Source organism: Lemur catta, chromosome 6 (assembly GCF_020740605.2).
Source record: "Lemur catta isolate mLemCat1 chromosome 6, mLemCat1.pri, whole genome shotgun sequence".
Classification (NCBI taxonomy): domain Eukaryota; kingdom Metazoa; phylum Chordata; class Mammalia; order Primates; family Lemuridae; genus Lemur; species Lemur catta.
In genome coordinates, this window is record NC_059133.1 from 5,097,993 (window position 1) to 5,115,960 (window position 17,968).

The following is a 17,968-nucleotide window of genomic DNA, read 5'->3' on the forward strand; positions in this document are numbered from 1 at the left end:
TCGGCGAATATCGACGGAATGCCTCCTGTGGGCACCGGGCGAGGCTGAGCATATAGTGGCGGGCAAAGCTAGTCCCCGTCTTCATGGGGCTGTCTCCTAGCGCAGACAAGCAGGACGCATTTGGACACGCTACTAAGTGAAACAAACGGAAGTCACGGTCAGTCCCAACATCATGAGGGGCGCAGTACGTGGCGGGGGCTTTAGAGGCATTTCATCCAGTCCTTACAACACGCCCCGGAGTGGGTACGTTTAGATTTTTACAGACGAAGAGAAGGGTCCAGCTTCCCCCAGACCACAGCCCACCCGCGGTGGGACCAGGCCGACTCCACACCTAGCGCCAAACAGACTCCCACAGGGCCTATCGCCGGAACAGGACTTCCGGTGGAAGCTCCTTCCGGGGAGGGAGCCACCGGCCACCGCGATTGACCAATGAAAGATCCGCTTTTTGCCAGGCGCGGAGATTCATTCTCCAATCAGCGAGTGTCGTCGTCGCTCGGGCAACAGCGTCCTAGAGCCGCCGAAAGGGCTGCGCCTCTGCGGCGCTGCGGCCTGGAGTCTGCGCGCAGGTGTTTGCCCGGCGAGGCGGAGAGTCAGGGCGGGGGCCTGGGTAAGGCGGCGCGGGCCTCGGGCCCCGGTCCCCGCGTGCGTTCGGGGCGGCCAAGCGCGAGCCCGAGGGCCGAGGAAGGGGAGAGCGGGCATCTCTGAGGATCGCACAGCTCTGAGGGTCCCACAGCCGCGCTGCTGCCCACCCCCAGAGACAGAGGGGTGGTGATTCGTTTATTCACTGAGCGCGGGTTTATGGAGCGTTGAAGGCACTGGGTCAACTGTGAGGAATAGTACGGTCCCAGGGAGCATATGTGATATTTGGTAAAGTCAGACAATAGACAACGCTGAAGGTGGTGACATCTTCCTTCCTAATGTCTGTGAGGATCAGATGGGAAATGTGTGTGGAAATGCCTTAAATCTCTCCAGTTTACGAATTTCATTTGTGCCCCACAGCAATCTTTTGAATATCATTATTAACTCCATCCTGTAGATGAGGACTTGAAACCCGTGGGGTGAAGGGGTTTGTCAGAAGTCACGCAACTAGGAAGTTGCAAAACCGGAATCCAAACCCATTTCTGTCTCATGGCAAAATCTCCGTTCTTTTACACTCTTCTACCTCAGCCTGCACATAATTATTACCTCTGCCTCTCTCACAAATTCTGTTTGGAAGCACTCTGTGAAATGTACTGCGGTACAGGGCTTAAGACTGTTGTCCAAATCACCCCTTTACTCCCTTTTCCTCCTCTCCTGAAAATCTTTGCCTTCCAGGATGTCTTGCCCCCATTACGAGGAGTCCTACTTTACTTACAAGAAGAGTAATTTAATGATGTTTCTTAAATTGTATATGTGCTCCTTAATGGGTGGCCTTCACGGAAATGCTGTAAATAAAGTCTGCCTTCATACATTGCAGCTCCTTCATCTCTTTCTTTTATCCATTGCCTTCAATTCCGCAAATATTTACTTGGCTGAATTATGGGGATTTAAATGAAAGTGAATCAGGCACGGCCCCTTTATAATAAGCGAACATATTTGCCTCCACCCAAACTTATTGCAAGATTCTTTGAAGACAAGGATTTTGTTTTAGTTATCTGTGCTCTTTCCCTTTCCCCTCTGTGTTCATTTTAGTGTTTGGCTCATGGTAGGTGCTCACAGATATTTGTCAAGAAATGCTTACCCGAGACTTTAAATTTTGCCGTCCAATTTTGTTTGCATTTTTCCTGCCCTTTTCTAGATCTCTACTTCTGCCCCATGTACAAAGATCTCTACAGCATCCATGCCGTGACCCCTTCAGCTGACTGGCACCTGGAGATGGAAGCGACTCCATGAGGATGTTCAGTAGCCTGGTGCCTGTCCAGATCAGGAATCTGGTGGGAGGCTACTGGCTGTTAACAAGGCAGTTGCTTTAGTAAAGCTTCGCTACAGGTGTGTACTGAGAGTGACTGTTTAAGGTTAGTGGATGCTGAGGGTCACAGAAAGTTTTCCTGCATGCCTCCTTTCCTTATCAGCATTGAAGAATAAGCCACATAATGTAGACGAGAAATTATGAGTGAGGGAAAAAAGGTAACAATCATTTTCTTATTTTAAATACCACAAGTGACCTTAGAATATTTGTCTAAAAATACTCCAAATCTAGGCTTGCACAGTTATCTCAGTTGGATTCTTGGGATATTTAAATATTAGTTCACTTTCAATACAGTATAATGTAGGATAGTACTTTGGAAGAGAATGTGTAAAGGGAAGGGACACGTTTGAGAAAACTCTGTGAATAGAGATACCATACAAATATACACTTTCCGTACCAAAAAGCCTCATTTTCACTTCTTTTTCTTTTGGTTTTGACCTTTCACTGCTATTTTATTTTGTTTAGTTTGTTTCAGGTACCATTTGTTATTTTGACTCTCTGTTTGTCTGCAGTTCTGCTAATATTTCTACAACAGCAACTACTATTATTACTGGCTAATACTAATTGAACACTTACTATGTCCTGGACACAGTTTGGGACCTCATATACTTTTAATATTTAGTCCCCACAACCTGGCTATGAAAAAATACAGTTACTAATCCCATTTTGTAGATGAGGCAACAGGGACACAAAAAGGTTAAGGGACTTTACAAAGCTAATAACTGGTAACAAGTGTGGCTTCTCCTCCAGTACTGCCTGATAATTACCTGTGTTCTTGACAAGTACTCTGCCACTCTCAAATATTTATAAGTCCCACCAAGGCTTTTATATGACTTGGAAGAATAATTACAATATGATAAAATAGAAACATGTAAATCGGGATCATGAGAAATACAGATAGAAAAGGAAAGTAACATCAGAAGGAAAGAGAATACTCAGATTATCCATAATGGTCAATAAATTTGGGCTGAAAATTTAGCTGGGAGCTTCTTGTCAATTCAAGGAAAAATAAATAAAAAAAGGAAATCAAATTCATTTTCTCCAGGCAAATAAGACCTTTTGATTCCTCTGGAAAAAACAAAGCTTTTCTAATACCTAGGTCTAAAAGAAATTTCTCATGGGGCTGATGAGAGAGGCTTGGAAGGGCTGAATGACAGAAGTGTAGGCCCAGTGTCCTCACTGTTAGGGAAAGAATGTGGACTATTGCATTTGAATTGAATATTGGAAATTGAAGATATCTGAATAGTAACAGTTTCCAGTAACACCTTCTGAATTTTATTTTTTCCCTGGGACTCTGTAAATGGTGTTATCCTGTCCCCTTGGTTGGTTTCAGTCATTTGTTTCCTCATTTATTTAGCACTTGTTGTGTGCCAAGAGCTGCCTAGGCATCAAAGATGCCACAACAACGGTCATCTCACTGTCTTGGCACTCCTGGTGCCTCTGCCACTTCCTCCTGCTGAAGTTTTTTCTGAACTGATTTTTAGATTGTCCTCCTTTATTGTCCTCTGATACCCTGAGATGACACTCAGCACCTTACATTGTTACTGTCTGCCTGTTTTCTGCCCCATGCTTGTCTGATTTATCTTTCTGTACATTGCCAGGACGTAAAAATAACAGCTACCAAATAGTGAAGGTATACTATGTGCCAGGCACTTTATGCACATTATCTGTGATCTTTCCACAGACTTTAGAGCAGTGGCCTTAGCCATTTTTGGGTCACTTGTCCCTTGAGAAGCTCTCTAGAAAAATCATCTCACGTGCAATTTCACATTTAATCTCAGAGTCTGTAGGTCTGCAAAAGCACACACATGGACCTTGTCCCTAGATTCCTGGTTAAGAATACTTGCTTTAAAGAGAGAGATTATAATCCTGCCTTGATATCTGTGGGGGTTAGGTTCCAGTACCCCCAAATTCATAGATGCTCAAGTCCCCAATATAAAATGGTATAGTATTTGCATGTAACTTATGTATATCCTCCCATATGCTTCAAATCATCTCTAGATTACTTATAATACTTAATATAAATGCTATACAAATAGTTGTTATGCTGTATTATTTAGAGAATAGTGATAAGAAAAAAAGTCTGTTCGGTACAGACACAACCATCCATTTTTTTCCAAATATTTTTGATCCATGCTTGGTCGAATGCATGGATTCAGAACCCACAGACTGAATTTCCATTTTTCAAATGAGGAAACTGGTTCAGGAGGAGGTTAATGAACGTGCGAGTTACCATGGCAGATAGTGGAGCCGGTTTGATCCCATGTTTGGCCCCAAACCCTTTGTTTTTTCCACCGCCCCAAAGAGAAGATGTTCAGAAAATGACTGATGTGTATATGGGAGTGTATGAAAGACTATAAAGGGAACTTTATAGTGTATGTGTCCCAAAGTATAGCAGAACATCCATTTGATATCAGAATAGACAAGGAGAAGATTTTTCTCAAGTATTTGGATTTAACTGCCAAACTCTTTTGTGTTGCTTACAATTTTTTTCCAATTTAGTCAAGTGATGATTCCCCTCGAGATACGGTTCCAACAATTTTTGCTTCTGGTGCCATTTCTGTTTGGCTGTGCATATTTTTTACTCTTGTGTTGAATTATGTTTTCTCTGGATGCCAAGGCAGATGGATGGTACTTTTGTTATGATTCTGATATAAATAGCATGTGTTAAAAACTGGACATCAATACTTCTCTGGCAAATAAACAAATATATCAGTGAAATAGTCTTCTAATTGTGTTTTTGCTTGTGGTTAAGAAGTGTATTTGATGGTCTGTGACTTGGTATTTATTTGGTGTGTATTGGTTTTATAATCCTTGCTGATTTCTCTCTCACCAAGTTCTGAAGTAATCACATTCATGAACATCTCAGAATTCTCTTTCTTTTGAAAACCTAAACTGAGGATGATGTACAGGACTCCTCACGGTCCTTGGTCGTACTCAGAATGTTGTTTAGCTTTCACAATCAAGGGTAAAATGAGCCCAAGCTTCTTGCCCTTGCTGTCTTAGGTATTGGTAACTGTGGCCCATCAGGAGCAAAGCTTAATGGAGTGCTTGCTGGATGCCAGGCCATGCTGAATATGAAAAGTTGAGTGGAGCCCCTTCCACTCAGGGGACTTGCTGTCGATCAGGGGTCAGCTGAAAAGCCTGAAAGCAGAGAATCAAAGTGAAAACCAAGGTAGGACTAGAGGGATGGATGGGGAAGGATTAATAGTTTTATTTCCTTCTTTATATCACCCCCCAATCTCCACCCCCACCCCCCTCCCCATCCCCACAGCAAAGTGATGGACTTACAGGTGCCTTTTACCTTTTAGTTTTTTTCTTTATTAAATAAAACAATAGCGAAACAAATCTATAAGACTAAGTTGTCGATAAAGGCATGATTAACTTTATTTGAGGAGGATGGGAAGGCCCCACGAGGAAGGGGCTATACCTTCAAGCTTGAAAGATTAATTGAAGTGTGCCAGCTGCAAAAGAATGAAGGAAATTCTCCCATTCAAGTGCTGAGCAGGCCTGGCCCTGTTTAGCTATCAAGATCAGACAAGATCGGGCATTTTCAGGGTGATATGGCCACAGACAGAATGAAGGAAATTCTATCAAAAGTATGAACCAGTCTGGCGCCTGTAAACCTAGCACTCTGGGAGTCTGAGGTGGGAGGATCTCTTGAGCTCAGGAGTTTGAGACTGAGCCTGAGTAAGAGTGTGACCCCATCTCTCCTAAAAATAGAAAAATTAGCCGAGTGTCAGGGCATATACCTGTTGTCCCAGCTACTTGGAAGGCTGAGGCAGGAGGATTGCTTTAGCCCAGGAGTTTGAAGCTGCAGTGAGCTATGGTGATGCCACTGCACTCTACCTGGGGCAACAAAGCAAAACTCTGTCTCAAAAAGGATAAAAAAAAAAAAAAAAAAAAGTGTGAACCAAAACTCCACAAGGAAGTGATGGTATCTGGAAGAGTTGCCTGGGGTCAGGTTGTCAGTGATGTGAATGATCTTCTACCCACAGTTTACGGTTGGAATTTCAGTCTGTGTCCTGAAGAAGTATTTTTTTTAATTTTTATTTTGAAATAGTTTTAGATTCACATAAAAGTTCCAAAATTAGTGCAGAGAGTTCCTGTGTACTCCCAGATTCCCCCAGTGATAACATCTCACAGAATAACCAGAGTTACCAAAACTGGGAAATTGACACTGGTACGTCAGTTTAACTAAATTTAATATCAGCTACACTAAAAACTTTATTCAGATTTCAGCAGTTTTTACATGTGCTTATCTTTTTTCTTGGCATATATTTCTATGAAATTTTAACACATGTATGTATAATTTCACATTGTGCATTTTAAAGCAAGGAAGTAACATAAATATGTCTGTGCTTTAGAAAGATAAGTCCGCACCACAGAAGAGGACAGATCAGTGGGAGAAGCTGGAGACCTGAAAGGGATTTGAGGGGTCATTTCTGTGATCCTGATGAGTGCAGATGATGGGCTGTGACTTCAGGGATGCAGAGAGGCAGGGCATATATTTAAGAAGTGTTCTGCAAGTAACATTGACAATACTTGTTTACTGATTAGAAAGAGGGCTTGAGGCAGGAGACCACAGGCAAGTCTGCCTTCAGTTGCCAAAGTTCAGAAATTGAAGCAAATCCATTCATTCACTCATTCATTATAAACCACTCTGAATTACTAGTCACTGGCCTAGGATCTGGGAACATGGTGACAGTGTGAATTGGCTTGGCTCTAGTCTTTATGGAACTTACAGTCTAGCAGGATACAAGCGTTAACCAAAGACACACGAACAGCTGCAGTATCACAAACTGGACTAAGCTGTGAAGGATGGCAGAAGTCATAAACGTGTGTAAGGGAGACCGACCTTGTGCGGGGTGTCAAGGAAGACTCCCTGCGGAAGTGACATTTGAACTGAAATTTAGAGGGATGGTTCTCAGAGTGATGTCCGGGAACACCAGCATCTCCTGGGAACTTGTCAAGGATGCGAATTCTTAGGCCCCACCCCTGCCCTGAAGGGGAGTCAGAATCTAGAATGGGGCTGCTGTCTGTTTCCAACAAGCCCTCCAGCAAGTCCGAGAGCCACTAAGCGTTAGGATGAGGAGTTCATTAGGCAGAGAGGAAGAAGGATGAATGGCCTGGGTAGAGGGTTACAGCAGATGAAGAGGAAAAAGCCCCTATGTGGGAAAGAGCACATTCGAGGGACTGCCAAAGGCTAGGGAGGTCGAGGCAGAGGAGGGCCCATACTGCAGGCACAATGACACCGAGGCTTTGGTCCTTACTCTAAGAGCACTGGGAAGCAACTGGAGTGTTTGAAGCAAGGAAGTAACACAAGGAGATCAGCATTTCAAATGACTGTTCTGATTGTGGTGAGGGAGACAGAGGGGGGACCACAGTAGGGGTGTGTGTATGTGTGTGTATACATGTGTATACATGTATGTGTTGGGTTGAGACATAGAGAAGTGGTGCTCAATAAAACACCTCCACCTCCACACAATTTAGTGTGGGATTCATGTGATTTGCCTGAAGTTTTCTACACAATTCTCCAGTCGCTGGCAAATAATTGCATTGTTTTGCAAACCCAGAGGCTCCATTCTTGTGGCTTGATAAGCTGAATGAGAAAATCTGTCTGCCAATCTGTGCTAACCCCATTGCTCTCTTATTTTTCAGAATTCTCAAATTCAGAAACACTTTATCTCAAAGAAAATGAAACGAAATACCACCAAAACGAGCGCTACCAAAGTCAGCAGCACCCTAGCGGGCAGCACCAAAGCCAGGTGAGACGCTCCTCTACCTTGAACGTCTGTGTCCGTCTATGTGGCTCGTGTACACAAGAAGGCAGCCAGGTCACTGTACTGTGCACAGCTTGAGGTCTCAAGAGAAAGGTGCTTTAAAAGTTGATAATGTTACTACTGCCAGTTCTCTCTGATTTGTGTCAGTTGTTCAGGCAATAAGCATTTACTGAGTGCTGACGTTTGTGCCAAAATTGTCTGGGGGCTCTCATATTAATCATATCAACAAGCATTGGCTTTCACATTTTAACACTGAATGACCTTAATTTGGTGCTCAACATGACTGCAAATATTAGACAACTGCAGTGAATTCAGTAAATGATTCAGCCTACTTCACTGCAGGGCAGTAGGGCCCCCCGGGGCCAACTCGACAATCCAGACTTTTTTGGAACTAGATTCACATTTCCTGCTATAGGTGGCAGCAGCAGCAAAACTTTGTTACTGAACCCTGAAGCTAGGAAACCATTGAAACTTTGCTGGCGCCAAGGCTTGCTTGGACTTGGCTGGACTATAAATAGGATGTGTTAAACACTCCTGTCTGCTTGTGAGAGCTGGGCGAGAACGTCATTGTTTCCAGCTCTTACATTTTAAAAGGCTGCCAGCGAGACAGTTTTGAGATGGGAACAACTCTGACAGCAGGCTGTGGTCAGTTTTCCTGACAACTTGTTTTTCCCCCTTTGCCATATCTGTGTTTGTTATCACATCAGGTGTGGTGGGGAGTCTGAAAATGTTCATTAGGTAACAGTGAATTTCTGAGACAGCTCCTGAAATTAGATTTTTGTGTCCGTGATAGAGAAAGCACATTACAAACAAAATAGTGTAAGCTCTTTCTTAAGGGTCTGTATTCTCAGGCAGCAAGGCATTCATGCGGATATAACTTACTACAAAAATACAATTACTTAATTTAGTTCGACTCAACATTCATTATATTTTGGAGGGTTATGTGCCAGGCTCATAATCAGACATGACCCCTGCTCCCGTGACATTAATGGTCTAACAGGGAAGACAGTGAAGACTCATGAGGGTCATGGGTGTTAATTAAGAAAACCTTACTGATGCTGGTCACTTGGTAGACGGGGTAAGAGTGAGGAATCACGGATTGTGGGGAAACTTCTACCTTGAGTGGTGGGAAAAAGGGGGGATCTTAAAATACAGGAGTGGAAAGGCGTGTATGTGTGTGTGTGTGTGTGTGTGCTATTCTGTGTGTGTGTGGTGTGTGTGTCTGGGGGTTGAGGGTGTGTATATGGGGGGTATGTGTGTGGCAAGGGTGTGTAGTGTATGTGTGGTGTGTATGTGGTGAGGGTATGTGGTGTGTGTGTGGTGAGGGTGTGGTGTGTGTGGTGAGGGTATGTGGTGTGTGTGTGGTGAGGGTGGGGGTGTGTGTATGTGTGTGTGTGTGGTGAGGGTGGGGTGTGTGTGTATGTGGTGAGGGTGGGGTGTGTATGTGTGTGTGTGTGGTGAGGGTGGTGTGGTGTGTGTGTGGTGAGGGTGTGGTGTGTGTGGTGAGGGTATGTGGTGTGTGTGTGGTGAGGGTGGGGTGTGTGTGTATGTGGTGAGGGTGGGGTGTGTGTGTGTGTGTGTGGTGAGGGTGGGGTGTGTGTGTGTGTGTGTGTGTGGTGAGGGTGGGGTGTGTGTGTATGTGGTGAGGGTGGGGTGTGTGTGTGTGTGTGTGTGTGGTGAGGGTGGGGTGTGTGTGTATGTGGTGAGGGTGGGGTGTGTGTGTGTGTGTGTGTGTGGTGAGGGTGGGGTGTGTGTGTATGTGGTGAGGGTGGGGTGGTGTGTGTGTGTGTGTGTGCGCGCGTGCACCTGTGTCTGTTGGAGGCGAGTGCTGCGTGAATGACAGGGCTGTGGAAACCATTCAGCCGTCAGCACCTCTGGAGCTCCAGTTATGTGCTGGGTGCTCTGGGGCTGGGGCTGCAGTGGTGTAAGAGCAGTTTATTTCATGGAGCTTATAATCTGTCCGTAATTTCCCAAGTAAAGTGTAATTACACTTTGTGGGAAGTGCAGTGCAGGGAAGTGCAGGCTGTGAGGAGCTGTGAGGAGGACTTAGGGTGGTCAGGGAGACCTCTCCAGAAGGGGCTGTTCTCAGGAGATCTGAAGGCAGAGCAGTCGGCCCTGGGAGAGGGGGCAGAGGGGCCCATGGGGCCGTGGGAAGCATGAGCAGGGAGGTGTGAGCAGGTCTCGTCCTGCCTGGTAGGCCCTGGTAGGCATGTTATATGCAACATACTGTGACATGCTTATTAAAGACCATTTGAAAAAACAAATGATCAAAGTCTCCCTCATCCCAAAGTAGCTATTTTTGTCACATCTTCTAGCTCCTGACAATATTTGAAAATACATTTTTATATCATTTTATTCATAGTGTATACCTCACTGTGCTTTTTCTGTTGACATTGTCCTGAATGTGTTTTTCTGTTTCTACATGTTCTTTCTAGTGACCATTTATAAATAGTGAGATACTACCTAGTACCCACTAAAATATATCTTTGAGAAGTTTGTTGTCTTTTGAGTTTGATTTCTGGGTTTATGGTCATGGGTCTTGTAGTGTGTGTGGGTGGACTTAAAAATGCATTCTGGGAGAGAAGGTGTGCGTGAAGGTGAGATTTGGGAGACAGGTGAGAGCTGGGCAGGGCCTGGGAGGCCCTGAGTGCAGGGAGCTGCCCCTCAAACCCATGGAAATGGTACTGCCTAGCTGTGGAGGTAGGTCAGTTTGGAACCATGGATTTTTCTGCTAAATTGAATTCAAATGACTGGCTAAATTGTTTTTTACAATACCCTATCATTTGGAATATATTTGTAAATCAACTTGCATTCTTATAATTCCTATGTTTAGAATAGCAGACTAGGGGTCGCCAGTGGAGTCTGTCTAAAATATTAAGGCAGTATGAAACTGGGATGGGGGAGGCAGGGCTGGGCTTTAGATGTTGATGTCATGAATACTGGAATCCTGATATGTGATTGGAAATTTATGTAGATGACTTGCTTTTAATTTTCTACATGTTCTCTTGAGTAGGTTGCAGAATTGTTACACTGTTTTGCAAACTAAAGATAGATATCCATTCTTGTAGATCGAATCATAGATTTTCTTACTGCCATATCAAATATATGCAAACTTTATCATTCTTATCTGTTTATATAGGAATTGATACATATCACTCACATAGATGTGTAGAAATGCACATATATACACACATATGCTGGCACAATTGGGCAAAAGGCCTGGGATTACGTTCAGGACAGTTTGAGTCTTGGCCTTGCTATAACTGAGTAAATTTGGCTTTTTCTCTCTGGCGTTTAATTTCCCTACCTCTAAGAATATAGATAATGATGTCTAACTTACAAGGTTGTCACAGGGTGATGATTAAATGAGATAACACCCAGTGCCGAGCAAAATAAGTGCTCAGTTATTGCTAGTTGAATCTTGTAGAATCACTCACATGTAACATTTGACTTCATTTTGATATAAAGCAGGAATTTTACACATGAGCCTCTTTAAAAAAACAAAACTATAGACTCATATGTATCAGTCAGCCTCAGGATCTTCTAAAGCAGTGGTCTCAAGCTTGGTAAAATGTAGATGGCTGAGGCCTACCCTCAGAGAGTCAGTTTGTCTGGGTGGGGCCTGAAAATGTGCATTTCTAAAAAAGGTCCCAGCTGATGCTGATATTGCTGGCTCAGGGACCACACTTTGAGAGCCACTGTTTAAAAGCTACATGCCTGCTTTAACAGCCTTTTAAAAATTAATTTTTAAAAATGGAAAATAAATGCATTTAAAAATAATGGTATTAATAGCAATAAAACCATGTTATTTTGGCTTGAAGAATATACAAATAGAATAGCTCTTCCTCCCCTTGAGATGATCTGATGGATGGCATCTCTTGGGAAAAGTCTTTAATCTGACCCCAGAGATAGGGTGATTGAGTTCTCACTCTCATCAACCTTAGGAAGACAGGTACTTCATAGAGCAACACTGAATTTCTGCATGCTATGTCAGTGTAGTTCCCAACGTTGTGGGGATGCCTTGTTCCATACCTTTAAAACATGTTGTATTTTCTTTTAAATCCCAAGTTAAATGGTGAGCAACTGTAGTGTCGAAGTGGGTCATATTTCTCTTCTTCTTCTGAGATACTAGCCAAGGCATGGCCTGTAGTTTGCTGAAGAATGAATAATTAAGAGAATAGTAGCTTGTAAAATGCTTACACCAAGAATGTTTAGGTAGAACCCCAAATAAACTCTATTTTCAGAACTATCCAGATTTGACTCTTTGGTATATTCATATTGTAATTGAAGTCTCACTAGCATTTATGGTCCTGCAATTGGTAGAAATTAGAACTGGAGGCGACCTGACAGGTCATCTGGACCATTCTCCTGCTGGAAGAGGATTATTCCCTGCAGTGTACTCAGTGGCATTGGGAGGAATTACTTTTCACATGATTATTATTTTTTTTCATGCTGTCTTCAACTAAGTGTTTCTTGAATTGGATCGCTTTGTATTCAAGTAATAAAATGCACAACAGGCAGTACATTTCTGGGTGATTATCTTACTCCTCAGGTGGTGTAATAAGGCATGAGGCCAAAGCCCTGGCATGCCTTATTGTTATTAGGAAGTGAATTTATGGATAAAATAAAGAGAATGGTTCTGTGCATCAGCATTCACTGCAACAAGGGATGCACTTGCCGCAGATACTCCCTACGTGCTTGGAGAGCAGGGTGAGGCACGAGACTGAGTGTTTGTCACCATCTACACAAGTGTTGGTAGCTGGTGGCCTGCTGCTGCCCTCCAGGAATGTGTTATTAACTTTGTAAAAAGAGACGGGAAAGCCTTGGTCAATGACAGCTATGTGAACTTGATTCCTGGGAAGAGAGAGGCTCAGTCTGCAGCTCTGGGGCTCAGCAGTTGTGTAGCCCAGGGCAGACCGCTTGCCTGCTCTGAGCACCAGCTTCCTCACCTGTGCTGTGGGAAGAACAAGACTGACAGGGTGTGGGAGGGTTAAATGATAGTTTTCATAAATCTTAGGCACATTTTGGGCTCAGAATAAGTCCCCAATAACTGATAATCGGATTAGATAATTTATTTTCTTTTTCAAATTCTTCATCAGGTTTTTTGTTTCTTAATTTCTTCAATCTTGTCCTATTGTTTCAGTTATACAGATAATTCCCATCACTCTTGGTGTTCCTTCCTGTGCAAGAAGTGCACATCTCATCACTTCCCTGGCACACTCCCTTGACTTGCTGTGTCACATTTGCTTGTCAAGACCCTGACCCAAATTAAACCCCACTTTGCCTACCAGTGCACTGAGCATGGTGGGGGAAAAACATCCACAGGTCCATGAACCTCAGAGGGGCCCTTAAAACTCCCCGCAGTCACTTCACTTCTTCCATTCTCCCACTTCTCTTGTGGACACCGTTTCATTCCTCGTGCTGCCATCTCAATCCTGAGACCCTTCTCCCCAGCCTCACTCGTTGCTGTTGACTGACTTTCTATTGCAACGAGAAGATAGAATAAGAAGGGAGCTGCCGCAGGCTCCCATCACCACACCTGGTCCACACTGTCTTCTCTTTATCACCTTGAGTACACTGCTCATGATCCTAGAAAAGCCTCATCCTGCTACTTGTCCACAAGGTCTCCCCTCCACCAGCCAACCCGTGGCAACCGGTGACACTCGCCTTTCTCTCTTGCTGCATTATTCTTTGCCTTGCCACCGTCTGGGCCACTGTCATGAGTGTCCAAACATACTACTGATTCTCCTGTCTTAAAGAATGTCTCCCTCGACCAGCCATCATATCGTTTCTCTACTTTACTCTTTTTCCCCATTACAGCAGAGTTCCTTTGAAACAGTTATTTTTATTTACTGCCATGAATTCTCTGAATTGTTCAGGAATTCACTTAGACAGGCTTCCCCCACTGTTCCCCCAACACTGTGACTGTCAGTGATTTCCACAGGGCTCATTCAACCCAAAGGGCAATTCTCAGGCTTCATCACTGTAGCATTTGGCATACACCATCACCCCTCGTCCTTGAACTTCCTTCCGGTGGTTTCCAGGGCACTACAGTCTGTTCTTTCTCAGCCTCCTTTGCTGGTTCCTCCTCGGAGCCCTGAACTCTGCATGTTGGAGCGCCCCAAGGCTCAGCCTTGCGCTTGTTCTTTTTACACCTACTTTCGTAGTGGGTTCTCTGATATCAGGCCTTTATATGCATTATATCTTGACAGTTCCCAGACTTTTTATCTCAGACCCAGTCTCTCCCCTGAACTCAGACTCACACATCCAACTACCTATTCAGCGTCTCTACTTGGACATCTAATGGGCATCTCAAGCTTAACATGTCCACAGTGGAATTCTTGATCTTCTCCTCCAATCCTGTGGTCTCTCTCTTCTCAGTTAATGGCCACCCCACCCAACCTTTCTCTTGTATGCCAAATCGGATCTATCAGAGAGTACAACTGACTCTTCCTTGAGAATATGTCTGGAATGTGATCACTTCTCAACACTATTATGGAAATCACTCTGGGCCAAGCCACCATCTTCTCTTGCCTAGGTTATTGTAGTAGATTTTAATTGTCTCCCTGTTTCCTCCTCGCACCTGTAAGCCTATTCTTAACATACAGCCAGAGGCCAGATCACGTCCTCTGCACGTAACCGTCCAGTGGTTCCACATGTCACTGACATATCGCAGTAAATGTCAAAGTCCCATAGTGGCCTACAGAGTTCTCCTTCCTCTGGCCGCCTGTTGTGTCTTTGTCTTCTTGACTACATGGTTTCCTTCCTGATCTCCTTTAGATCTTTGCTCAGTGTCACCTATTCTCTTGCTCTGCTCCATTGATCTCTGTAGTGCTTACTCACTTGCATGATTTACGTATTTATTGTCTCTCTTCTGTTACTAGAATATAAGATCCACGAGGTCCAACATTTTACCTATTTTATTCCAGACTCCTAGAAGGGAGCTTCATAAATATGTGTTGACTGTGTGAACACATACCAAGCCACGTTCTTAAATGGAATTCTGGAAATTTACCTATGCCATGATTCTCTGGTTTCAATTCAGTTAAATTAACCCAGTTGAAGAAGGATGTGTGGGGCCACTGAGGCTCTAAGGCTGATGTGTAAGCCACGGTCTGGTCCTTACCGACAGCACCTGCCAACCGACAGGGCTCCAGACTACGCAACACAAGGCTCAGTGGGTGCCTCCCTGAAGAGAGGTGAAGCAAATAGTAGCCACTGTGGATTCCTTGCACATTAAAATATATTCTGATTTATTTCTTCAACCCTGTAAACTTTAAGGTTCTTCAAATTGAGGACTTTAGCATTCTTGTCTAGTCTGATTCTGTATACTCACAGTGCCATGCACATCCATCTAGTTTGGGATATTAAATAATAATTATGCACTTACATTTAATACATGAAGCCCAGTCAGGAAGCTTTTTTTTTTTTTTTCCCTGAGAAGTTTAGCTAACTTAGGAGCCTCAGGCAATTACGTTCTAAAACTTCCTTATAGGGCTGAGCTTGGCCTTCTTGATTCAATTAAGTTAAGGGAGAGTCTTGCTTCTCACTCTTGTGCTGAGAGTGGCCAGACAGGAATGAGTCAGACTAAATTTCCCTTCATTTTCTGAAACTCTAATAAGCCAAACTCCTCATTGTCACAGACTGGCGGAGTCTATGAGTTAAAAAATCACAAATGCATGTAATGGTGTGGTGACCGCCGAGCACTAGTCCTGCTGTCAGTGGGAGGCACAGCCAGGTTAGCTCTGCCAGTGGGTATGAGCCTGGGTGGGACCCCTGAGGGCAGGGGTAAGCAGGATATCCCTGTGACTCTCGCTGGGATACATCTAGTCTTGCTTTTGCCCTGCTTCCTTTAACATCTTTAATCATAATCTTAATAACTGTCAAGTAAACATATTACCTTAAAAATTATTGAAAGGCACCATCTTTGCCAAAGGTGCCTATGGGAGCAACTTTGCCCTTGGCAGTGCTAGTGCTGCTGCTGCTGCTGCTGCTGCTGCTGTTTGCCCTCCCACACCCATTCTTCCTCCCTTCCCCCCTCCCTCTCCTTCCCCTTCCTATCCTCCTCTTCCTTTTCTTCTTCTTCCTCCTCCTCTCTTCCTCCTCTTCCTTCTTTTTTCTAATTGCAATATAATTCATATACCATAAAATTTGCATCGTTTTAAAGTATACAATTCATTGGTTTTGAGTATATTCACAAAGTTATGCAACCATTACCACTACCTGATTCCAGAACATTTTTGTCACCTACAAAAGAAACCCCATACCTATTAGCAGTCCCATTCTTCCAGTTCCTGGCAACCACAGATCTATTTTCTGTCTCTATAGATTTGCCTATTTTGGACATTTTATGTAAATAGAATGATATAGTATGTAGTCTTTGGGGTTTGCCTTAGCATAATGTTTTAAAGATTTATCTGTGTTGTAGCATGAATCAGTACTTCATTCCTTTTTATGGCTGAATAATAGTCCACTGAATGGATGTACCACTTTTCCTTTATCCACTCACCAGTTCATGGAACTTTGGCTTATTTCCACTTCTCTGTTGTGAGTAATGCTGCTATGAATATTTATGTTCAACTTTTTGTGTGGATATATGTTTTCAGTTCCCTTGGGTGTATACCTGGGTGTGAAATTGCTTGGCCACATGGTAACTCTATGTTTAACTTTTTGAGAAATTGCCAAGCAGCAGTCCTAAGCATCTGCACCATTTTACCTTCCCACCAGTGATATGAAGATTCCAGTATCTCTACATTCTCACCAATACTTGTTAGTCTTTGTTTCTTTTATTATAGCCATCCTAGTGCGTGTAAAGTGATATCTTATTGTGGTTTTGATTTTCATTTCTCTAATCACTAGTGATGTTGAACATTTTTTCATATATTTACTGGTCATTTGTGTATTTCCTTTGCAGAAATGTCTGTTCAAATCCTTTGCCCATTTTTAACTTGGGTTATTTGTCTTTTATTATTGAGTTCTTAATATAGTCTACATACTAGATCCTTATCAGATATATGATTGGCAAATAATTTCTTCCACCCTATAGGTTGTCTTTTCACTTTCTAGATAATGTTCTTTGAAGCACAGAAGTTTTAAATTTTGATGAAGTCCAATTAATTTATTTCTTCTTTAGTTGCTTGTGTTTTTGGTGTAATATCTGAGATATCATTGTCTAATCCAGGGTCACAAATATTTACATCTGTATTTTCTTCTAGGAATTTTATAGTCGTAGTTCTTAAATTTAGGTCTTTTATCTATTTTGAGTTAGTTTTTGTATACAGTGTAAGGATCCAATTTCATTCTTTTACATATGTATATCTAGATTTCCCAGAATCATTTGTTGAAAAGACTGTTGTTTTTCCATTGAGTGGTCTTGGCACCCTCGTCAAAAATCAATTAATGATAAATATAAGAGTTTATTTCTGGACTGTCAATTCCATTCTATTGGTCTATATGTCTGTTTCTTTGTTGATCTGCTGTCTAGTTATTCTACCCATTATTAAAAGTGGGTATTGAAGTCTCTAACTATTATTGTTAAAGTGTCTATTTCTTCTTTCAATTTTGTTAGTTTTTGCTTCATGTATATTGGGGCTCTGTTGTTAGGTGTATCTGTTTATTTTGCCTTCATTCCTTCATTTATTCTTTTTCTAATGCTCTTCCTTTCTTTATGTAGACCTGACTTTCTGAGCTATATCATATTCCCTTCTTTCTGAAGATTTTTTTTTTAACATTTATTGCAAGCAGACCTGCTTACAACAAATTCCTTCAATTTTTTTTTTTTTGGCCTGAGAAAGTCTTTATTTCTCCTTCATTTTTGAAGGATAATATTGCTGGATTCATAATTCTAGGTTGGTGGGTTTTTTTTCTTTCAACACTTTAAATAAATATTTTACTCTACTTTATTCATGCTTGTATAGTTTCTGAAGATAAGCACTATGCACTGTACTTTCTTGTTTCTTTGTATGTCTCATACATTTTTGTTGAAAACTGGACATTTTAAAGAATGTAATGTGGCAATTATGGAAATCATATTCTCAGCCCTTTCCATGTTTTGTTGTTGCTGTTTGTTATTCATTTGTTTAGTGACTTTTCTAAACTAACTTTGTAAAGTCTGTATTCTTTGTTTTGTATGGCCATTGAAGTCTCTGATTGGTTGCCTTCCTGGTCAGTTCATGGTTGGGCAGAAATTTCCTTAAATGCCTAGAAACAATAAGTCTTCCACTTTTTGCCCAGGGTC

The 17,968-nt window shown here is 42.7% G+C and overlaps 1 protein-coding gene across 1 annotated transcript in view; it reads left to right on the top strand.

Moving 5' to 3' along the window:
- The first annotated feature begins 513 nt into the window (after positions 1–513).
- The window catches only part of EFCAB6 (EF-hand calcium binding domain 6), a 221,200-nt gene continuing 203,745 nt past the window's right edge, over positions 514–17,968 (top strand). Inside the window, exons 1-4 of the mRNA XM_045554715.1 lie at positions 514–607; positions 1,778–1,968; positions 4,955–5,123; positions 7,610–7,716. Coding sequence (XP_045410671.1) covers positions 7,646–7,716 — 71 coding nt within the window. The 5' untranslated portion in view covers positions 514–607; positions 1,778–1,968; positions 4,955–5,123; positions 7,610–7,645. The remainder of the gene's footprint in view (positions 608–1,777; positions 1,969–4,954; positions 5,124–7,609; positions 7,717–17,968) is intronic.